At 53.8% G+C, this 9,462-nt stretch overlaps 1 protein-coding gene across 1 annotated transcript; it reads right to left on the bottom strand.

Annotated features, from left to right (window-relative positions):
- Positions 1-4,538: 4,538 nt before the first annotated feature.
- LOC119340089 (berberine bridge enzyme-like 27) lies at positions 4,539-6,288 on the bottom strand. The gene has a single exon (XM_037612000.1). The coding sequence runs from the start codon at positions 6,286-6,288 to the stop codon at positions 4,720-4,722; it is 1,569 nt and encodes a 522-aa protein (XP_037467897.1). The 3' UTR covers positions 4,539-4,719.
- Between the last annotated feature and the right edge of the window lie 3,174 nt (positions 6,289-9,462).

A 9,462-nucleotide genomic window follows, 5' to 3' on the forward strand; every position in this document is an offset into this window, starting at 1 on the left:
GAGACGTGTCTCGGTCTTGTCTACATAGTTCACGAACCCATAGGGTCCGCACGCTTAACGTTCGGTGACGATCGGTATTATGAGTTTATGTGTTTTGATGTACCGAAGGTTTTTCAGAGTCCCGACGAGATCAGGGACATGACGAGGAGTCTCGAAATGTTCGAGACGTAAAGATCAATATATTGGAATGCTATATTCGGACATCTGAAAGGTTCTGAGTGGTTCGGGTATTTATCGGAGTACCGGAGAGTTACGGGAATTCGCCGGGGAGTATATGGGCCTTATTGGGCTTTAAGGGAGAGATAGAGGGGCTGCCTAGGGCAGGCCGTGCCCCCCCAAGGACTAGTCCAAATTGGACTAGGGGAGGGGTGGCGCCCCCTCCTTCCTTCTCTTCTCTCTTCCCCTTCCTTCTCTCCTACTCCTACTACTTGGAAGGGGGGAATCCTACTCCCGGTGGGAGTAGGACTCCCCAGGGCGCGCTATAGTAGAGGGTCGGCCCTCCCCCTCCTCCACTCCTTTATATATGGGGGAGGGGGGCACCCCATAGACACACAAGTTGATCATTGATCTCTTAGCTAGCCGTGTGTGGTGCCCCCCTCCACCATAATCCACCTCGGTCATATCATCGTAGTGCTTAGGAGAAGCCCTGCGCCAGTAACTTCATCATCACCGTCACCACGCCATCGTGCTGACGAAACTCTCCTTCGGCCTCAACTGGATCAAGAGTATGACGGACGTCCCCGAGCTGAACGTGTGCTGATCGCGGAGGTGCCGTAGGTTCGGTGCTAAGATCGGTCGGATCGTGAAGACGTACGACTACATCAACCGCGTTGTCATAACGCTTCCGCTTACGGTCTACGAGGGTATGTGGACTACACTCTCTCCTCTTGTTGCTATGCATCACCATGATCTTGCGTGTGCATAGGAATTTTTTGAAATTACTATGTTCCCCAACAGAGGGGCACGATCCTGTTCGTCTGCCTTAACGGTGATCACCGCGCACTCACTGACGCGTACTACATCCCTCACCTCCGCAGCAATATCGTCAGCCTGGGGCAGCTCAACAAGAATGGCTGCCACATCGACATTGGCAACGGCTTCCTGAAGCTGTTCGACCGACAGCAACGGCTGCTCGCGAGGGTGCCACGGGCACGCAACCTCCTATACATCGTCTCCCTCGACATCCCGAAGCAAGCATGTCTCGTAGCGGTGCACACGGACGACTCCTGGAGGTGGCACGCACGTTACGGCCATCTGAACTTCGACGCGCTCAGAAAACTTGGGTGTCTAGGCATGGTGCGAGGCTTCCCCTACATCGAGCACGTCGAGCAACTCTGCGATGCTTGCTTGGTCGGGAAGCAGCATCGCGCGTCATTCCCGCTGCAGGCAAAGCGACGGGCAGAGGGACTGCTTGACCTGGTGCACGGCGACCTCTATGGCCCCATATAACCGGCAACACCCGCGGGGAAGAGATACTTTCTGCTGGTGGTGGACGACAAGAGCAGGTACATGTGGCTCACACTACTGCAGTCCAAGGACCAAGCCGCAGAGGCGATCAAGAGGTTCAAGGCGGGAGCCGAGGTGGATACCGGGCGCGAGTTGCGCCTGCTCCGGACGGACTGCGGTGGCGAGTTTACCGTGGCTAGTTTTGCCGCGTACTGCATCGACGAGGGGATCGGGCGTCAACTGACGGTGCCATACTCGCCGCAGCAGAACGGCGTTGTGGAACGTCGGAACCAGAAGATCGTCTCCACCGCGCGCAGCCTGATGAAGGCGATGGCAGTCCCTGCAAAGTTTTGGGGAGAAGTGATGACCACGGCGGTCTATCTGCTGAATCGATCGCCCACAAAGAGTGTTGATGGGCAGACGCCTTTTGAGGTATGGCACGGCTACAAGCCGGATGTGAGTCATCTACGTGTTTTTGGCTGTATAGCACATGTCAAGGTGACGAAGCCGAACCTGGCCAAGATGGAGGACTGGAGCATTCCCATGGTGCTGCTCGACTATGAGCCGGGCTCAGCGGCCTACCGCGTCTATGACCCTGTCAAGAACTGCGTGCATGTCTCGCGGGATGTTGTGTTCGACGAAGGCGCACGGTGGGGCTGGGACAAGACCGGAGAGGCAATTGACACGGGGCCATTCCACGTCGAGGTGTTCGCCCACACCACGGCGCGCGCGGTGGAGAGTCCTGCTGTGCAGCGCTCCTCGCCTAAAAGTGTTGCCGCAGCAGCGCAAACACCTCAAGACGTTGTCGCCACACCCGGGAGTAGTGGCGCGCACTCACCACTGCAGCATGCAGGAGGGACGACGCCACGCTCCTACCCCATGTTCTCCCCCACACCTACAAGTGTGGGAGAGGAGGATGCCATTCCACCACGCCGGCCACAACACCAAATGGTCACACGCGCACGCGCCGACATCGTCAAGCCAAACCCCATCTACAACGACTATGTGATGAAGGCCGACGCGGAGGAGTTCTTCGACGACGAGCTGCGCCCTGGTGGCTGCAGAGGAGCCTGCATCCCCGGACGTGGCCCTAAACAAGACGAGCTGGAAGGAGGCCATGGACACACATCTTGCTTCCATCTGCAGCAATTGAACATGGGAGCTCGCCACGCTCCCGGCCGACCACAAGGCCATTCAGCTGAAGTGGATTTTCAAGGTAAAAAAAGACCCTGCCAGACAGGAGCTCAAGCACAAGGCGCTGCTTGTGGCAAAGGGATACGCGCAGTGCCAAGGAGTGGACTTCGACGAGGTTTTCGCGCCGGTGGAGCGCATGGAGACCGTGCGGTTGCTGCTCGCACTCGCCGCTCACCGTGGGTGGCAGGTGCACCATATGGACGTCAAATCGACGTTCCTCAATGGCGATCTCAAGAAGGAGGTCTACGTGCACCAACCACCCGGCTACATCATCACCGGCGAGGAGCACAATGTGCTCCAGCTGCCCAAGGCTCTGTACGGACTTCATCAAGCCCCACGAGCATGGTATACCAAGCTGGACGCCTCCTTGGCATCCCTTGGTTTGGAGCGAAGCCCACTGGAGCATGCTGTGTTCAGGAGGAGCACGGGCAAAACGACGCTGCTCGTTGGCGTCTATGTGGACGACCTGATCATTACGGGCACAGACGACAACGACATCGCCGTGTTCAAGGAGCAGATGCACAGTCTGTTCGCTATGAGTGATCTCAGCCTCCTGAGGTACTACCCGGGAGTCGAGGTCAAGCAGGAGGCGGGCGTGATCACGATCTGTCAAAGCGCATATGCCCGAAAGATCTTGGAGGCGGCAGGAGTGAAAGACTGCAATCCCTGCAACACGCCAATGGAGAATCGGCTCAAGCTGCACAACGGAGGAGCTGAATACGTGGTATGGACTATCGGAGCATCGTGGGAATCCTGCGTTACCTTTGCAACACTCGTCCTGACATCACTCACGCAGTCGGGATGGTGAGCAGGTATATGCAAGCACCCACGGCGTCGCACTGGGCGGCGGTGAGGCAAATTCTGCGCTACGTCAGTGGCACAATTGGGCATGGCTGCAGATACAAGGAGAGCTCCGGTGGCGAGCCCAAACTGGTGGGTTTCAGTGACAGCGATCTAGCTGGGGACGTCGACGATGGGAAGAGCACAACCGGAGTAGCTTTCTTCCTCGACTCCAGCATCATTACATGGACTTCGTAGAAGCAAGCTGTGCTTGCTCTCTCGTCTTGCGAAGCTGAATACATAACAGCCTACAATGCTGCATGTCAGGCTGTTTGGCTGAACAGACTTCTGAGCGATCTGTTTGGATGGCCACCAGCAGCGGTGAAGTTATTCGTGGACAACAGGTTTGCGATCGAGCTGGCCAAGAATCCAGTGCATCACGAGCGGAGCAAGCACATCGACCTGAGGTTTCATTTCATTCGAGAATGCATTGAGGAAGGCAAGGTGGACATCGTACACGTCAGCACGGATGGCCAGCTTGCTGATATCTTAACCAAGTCACTGGGCCGGGTCAAGTTCTTGGAGATGCGACTGAAGCTCGGTGTCATGGAAGTTTCTTCTGGGCGCCAGGATTAAGTGGAGAATTGTTGACTTTGTAATCCTGTCGCTCATTCAGTTCTTTCAGTTTCAGGCTTAGCAAATAAAACGGCAAGTGCATGAGCCTGTTTGTGCCTTGACCGAAACTCTGGTAGCAGATAGGTAGTGTAGGCGACCATGCGCGTTTCGTGGGTTGGCACGAACCAAACATGCATGGTGGCATTGAGGGCGTGGCGAGTTGGCCGTGGGATGGCGCGACCGAATAGCTCGGGCACGACCCCCTCTTTCGTTTGTTTTCAGTTTTGATGTTAATAAGAAGAACGAAGAAAAGCCGCAGAAGCACGCAGCACAAAAACTCTCTCTCTATCTATCTAGTTCTACGACTAACACTGATCCGCTCCTGGGGTGGCACCAGCTAGATGGATCGTAGTGGCGCGGTGTCAGGGGGCTCAACCTGTTTCTTGTGTAGTCCGAATAAACGCAGAGCAAGAAAAGCAGAAAAGCTGTTGCGCAAGTTTGAGCAGTGCAACCACTATCTTCCAAGTTCCACCTCTGTTCTTTGCTAAATTTTCGCCATTAGAACCAACACCTAAGTTTAGGCACTCTTCCAACTAAGAATTATGTTATGGGCGATCAATCCTTATTCTACTAGTTGGGCATTTGAAACGTACGCACTACAAATCTCCTTGCAAAGAGTACTAGCTACTTCTCTAGCAGCGGCGGGATGCTCTGCTCGTTCCTGAAGTAGTCCTGAGGGTCCACCTTGCCCTTGGTAATGGCGAGCCTTTGGAAGTTGCCCTTGAAGTACTTCTCGCCCCACACCTTGCCGCTGGCGTAGGTGGAGATGTCGTTCACCACCTCGTTCCTGCCGAGGTCGATGTCCCTGTAGTTGGCGTAGGCCTGTCTGGGGTTCTTGCTCACGTACGGCTCCATGAACTTGTACATGTCCTTGCTCCACTGCAGCGGCGCGGCGCCGGCGGCCTCATCGAACCAGTAGTTGACGTATTGGATGTTGAAGAGGACGCCCTTGCGGTGGGGGAAGGGCGTGGCGGCCTCGGGGGTGGCGCTGATGGCGGCGCCGTAGGGGTCCATGATGATGATCCCGGCGCCGGGCTTGACGAGCCAGACGAAGATCTGCGCCAATACGGTCTTGGGGACGGGCTGGTAGACGTAGTCGGACTTGTATTCCCCGAAGGGCCTGAAGGTGTTGTTGCGGTTGAGGAGGTCGAAGAGGGTGGCCTGCTTGCCGAGGTGGATGAAGGGGACGGACTTGATCCAGGGCATCTCGTTGCAGTGCGAGGCGTTCATGCCGAGCTCCGGGAATTTGCTGCTCATCAGCGGCGTCAGGGTTTTGCAGGTGCCCAGGTACATGCCCTCGAACTTGGCGGTGTCCCCCATAGCGATGATGCGGATCATCAGGTCGTCGGGAAGGGCCGGCCCGACCAGCTGCCACTTGTTGACGAGCTCTACGGCGCCTTCTCTCACCGTCTTGGGGATCTGGAACACGGTCACGGTGGGAGGCACCGGGAGGAGATTCACCTGCCACGACACGACGATGCCGAAGCTCTCTCCGCCGCCGCCCCTCACGGCCCAGAAGTGGTCCGCGCTCATGGAGCTCTTGTCGAGCAGCTTGCCGTTGGCGTCGACCACCTTCACGTCGATGACGTTCTCGGCGGCGATGCCGTACTTGCGCAGCAGCATGCCGAAGCCGCCGCCAGCGAAGTTGCCGCCTACACCAATGGTGGGGCAGACGCCGGCCGGGAACGCGAGCACGGGGCTGTTCTTGGCGATGGTGTAGTAGAGCTCGCCGAGCTGTGCACCGGAGTCCACCCACGCCGTGCGAGCCTTGACGTCGACCGACACGGCCCGCATCTTGTTGAGATCGACGACGGCGAACTCCTCGGGGCGCTCGGACCGGTACGACAGGCCCTCGTAGTCGTGGCCGCCGCTCCGCACGCGGAGGCGGACGGCGTGCCGGCGGCCGCACACCACCGCGGACTGGATGTGGGAGGCGTTGGTGGGGGTGATGATGTAGAGCGGCTTCACGTTCTGCGGCGACGACCACCGCGAGTTCCTGATGGTCTGCGCCAGGACGGTGGGGAAGTCAGGCGAGCTCTTGGCGTAGAGGAGGCGGGCCGGTATCGCCTTCACCAGGCATCCGAAGAAGTCGTCCTTGGCCGGCACCGGCGCCGCCGCGTAGGAGATGGCGCCGTGGCAGGACAAGACGCAGATGAGGAGGGGCACCAGAGCAAAGGCCCTCGAGTTCGCCATTGTAGCTGATCGAGCTTGGAGTGTCATTTGGCACTGGACTTATATAGGCAGCGCGGATCCATTGGCGAGCTCAGCAAGCTCACCTAAAATTGGAGTGTTTAGCTGAGTCAAAGGTCTCCGTTTCACCAGGCCGGTGCGCGATGTGGCGATCGCGCGTCGCGAAATCGAGCACCGCCGCGCGTTTGGTTCAAGCACACAACTGATCGACGGGATTGCAGCAGTGCCCTTATTCCGGGCGCGCAACTGTAGCAGCGTTTATCGCGGGGGCGTTGAAAATTGAATTTTGGGGATGCATTTACTTCTGGAAATGTTACTGCATGCAAATGACGTTCGCTGGAAAGTGCGGGAGTTATACTCCCTCCGTTTCTTTTTACTAATCCATATATAAGATTTGATCAAAGTAAAACTTTGTTAACATTCACTAAATTTATAAAAAAATATCAAGATATATAATATAAAATCAATATTGTTAGATGCATCATGGACTTAACTTTCATAAGTATTGTAAATGTTAATACTTTTTCTATAAAATTGATCAAACTTTACACTTTGACCAAATTTTATATACAGATTAAAAAAAGACGAGGGACTATTAACGGACGTTGACTGGAAATGAGGGGGGGGGGGGTGCATTTCTTTCTGAAAAAGTTACTGCATTTTCTCTTGCTTAAATGCAGTACGCGAATTAATATATTTGGTTGGTTTTAAAATAATTGATTTAGAATATGTGAGTGCAGTGCACTGTATTTTAAGTTATATATCATCTAAAGCGAGGTGCCTCGAACCTCCACCCCTCCCCTCGTAAGCCCGCAATCAGTGAGCGGTCAGCAAAACCCGACCTAGGCGGACGCCTCAAACATGCCTCAAACACCCTGCCTAACCGACACCCCTTATATCCGTCACGTTGGACCGGGCTCACACTGACCCACCCGAACCCACATATATTCGTCCTCATCCCCTCCTCGGACCAAACCCTAGCCACTCCACTCCACCATCCAAGCTCCCGTCCGGTGATCTTCGGCCTTCTACCGCATGACGGGCAGCGGATCCGACGATGACCGGTACAGATCTGTCGACTGGGGCGTCATCCCATGCGATTTGGATGAGGCAATGTGTCGTCCGCATTGCACTCCGCCGCTCCTTGGAGGATGGCGCTCGACCGACGGCGGGCTCTATTCGACGCGAGACGATTGTGTCGGCGCATCCCACACCCGCTCTGATGGAGTATGTGTCCTACCGGGACTGGTGTGCCCGCCATGGGAAGGAGAGGACGAGGGCGGCCGAGGCCCGCCTCGCGGTTGATGCGGTGGCGCAGGCCGCCGCAAAAGAGGAAGCCATCCGCGCCCGCATTGTAAAGAAGCAGCAGGGGAGAAGCACGCACCCTCGCCCGAGAGCTGATTCGTCCGGTCCGTGTCATGGCCGAACTGCCCCCCCCCCCCCTAAGGGGGAGAAGGAGGACGGCGACGGGTAGGAGAGCCGCAACGATGAGCAGATCCGGCTCGATCCGTACTGCGTCTTCGATCGCTATATCTGCGAGAAGGATGACAAGGGCGCCGGGAAGGGCAAAGGCAGTCATGGATGATCTTCTCCATAGCTAGCATTTATGTTAAACATGCCAAATTTTGGTACTTCGATGGCATGTTCTGATGCAATATCCGGACGATGTGTAATGCATCGTTTATGTAGTTGCATGAGTTTTTATTGATTTAAGGTATGCTAATTGAGGTGTCCGGTTGTGAGAAGGGAAATTTGACGTGTGACCGGGAAGTGCCCGCGGACGCGTCCGGACACATCTACGGGCGTTTGAGGGGCCGAATTTGCCAAGTCCAGTTGTAGATGCACTAATGACATTAAATATACCCGGCACATATATATTAGTGTCGTACTTCCATATTTTTCAGAAAGTATGCTTGTATTCATATCACAAAACATTACAAAGTCCTAAATCCGTACAAGCACATACTGACAAGCGCACGATAAAGCAATCAAGCGGAATAACAAAGAGCACCCTAGATCAACGATTAAAAACATGAAGATCTCCGAATCTCTGCTCTCACCCCTGAACCGTACGAAAAAAAACTCGCAAGAAAAAGAATCCGCAACCATACCCAAGCAGGACATCATCTTCAACCACGGCATCTTCGCCGCCACACTGCTCCTGAAGGAAATATGCCCTAGAGGCAATAATAAAGTTATTATTTATTTCCTTATTTCATGATAAATGTTTATTATTCATGCTAGAATTGTATTAACCGGAAACATGATACATATGTGAATACATAGACAAACATATAGTCACTAGTATGCCTCTACTTGACTAGCTCATTAATCAAAGATGGTTATGTTTCCTAACCATAGACATGTGTTGTCATTTGATTAATGGGATCACATCATTAGGAGAATGATGTGATTGACATGACCCATTCCGTTAGCCTAGCACTTGATCGTTTAGTATGTTACTATTGCTTTCTTCATGACTTATACATGTTCATGTAACTATGAGATTATGCAACTCCCGTTTACCGGAGGAACATTTTTGGTGCTACCAAACGTCACAACGTAACTGGGTGATTATAAAGGAGTACTACAGGTGTCTCTAAAGGTACATGTTGGGTTGGCGTATTTCGAGATTAGGTTTTGTCATTCCGATTGTCGGAGAGGTATCTCTGGGCCCTCTCGGTAATGCACATCACTATAAGCCTTGCAAGCAATGTGACTAATGATTTAGTTGCAGGATGATGCATTATGTAACGAGAAAAGAGACTTGCCGGTAACAAGATTGAACTAGGTATTGGATACCGACGATCGAATCTCGGGCAAATAACATACCGATGACAAAGGGAACAACGTATGTTGTTATGCGGTTTGACCGATAAAGATCTTCGTAGAATATGTAGGAGCCAATATGAGCATCCAGGTTCCACTATTGGTTATTGACCAAGAATAGTTCTAGGTCATGTCTACATAGTTCTCGAACCCGTAGGGTCCGCACGCTTAAGGTTTCGATGACAGTTTTATTATGAGTTTATAAGTTTTGATGTACCGAAGTTTGTTCGGAGTCCCGGATGTGATCACGGACATAACGAGGAGTCTCGAAATGGTCGAGACATAAAGATCGATATATTGGAAGCCTATATTTGAACATCGGAATCGTTCTGGGTGAAATCGGCATTT

Source organism: Triticum dicoccoides, chromosome 7B, assembly GCF_002162155.2.
Source record: "Triticum dicoccoides isolate Atlit2015 ecotype Zavitan chromosome 7B, WEW_v2.0, whole genome shotgun sequence".
In the NCBI taxonomy this organism is placed as follows: domain Eukaryota; kingdom Viridiplantae; phylum Streptophyta; class Magnoliopsida; order Poales; family Poaceae; genus Triticum; species Triticum dicoccoides.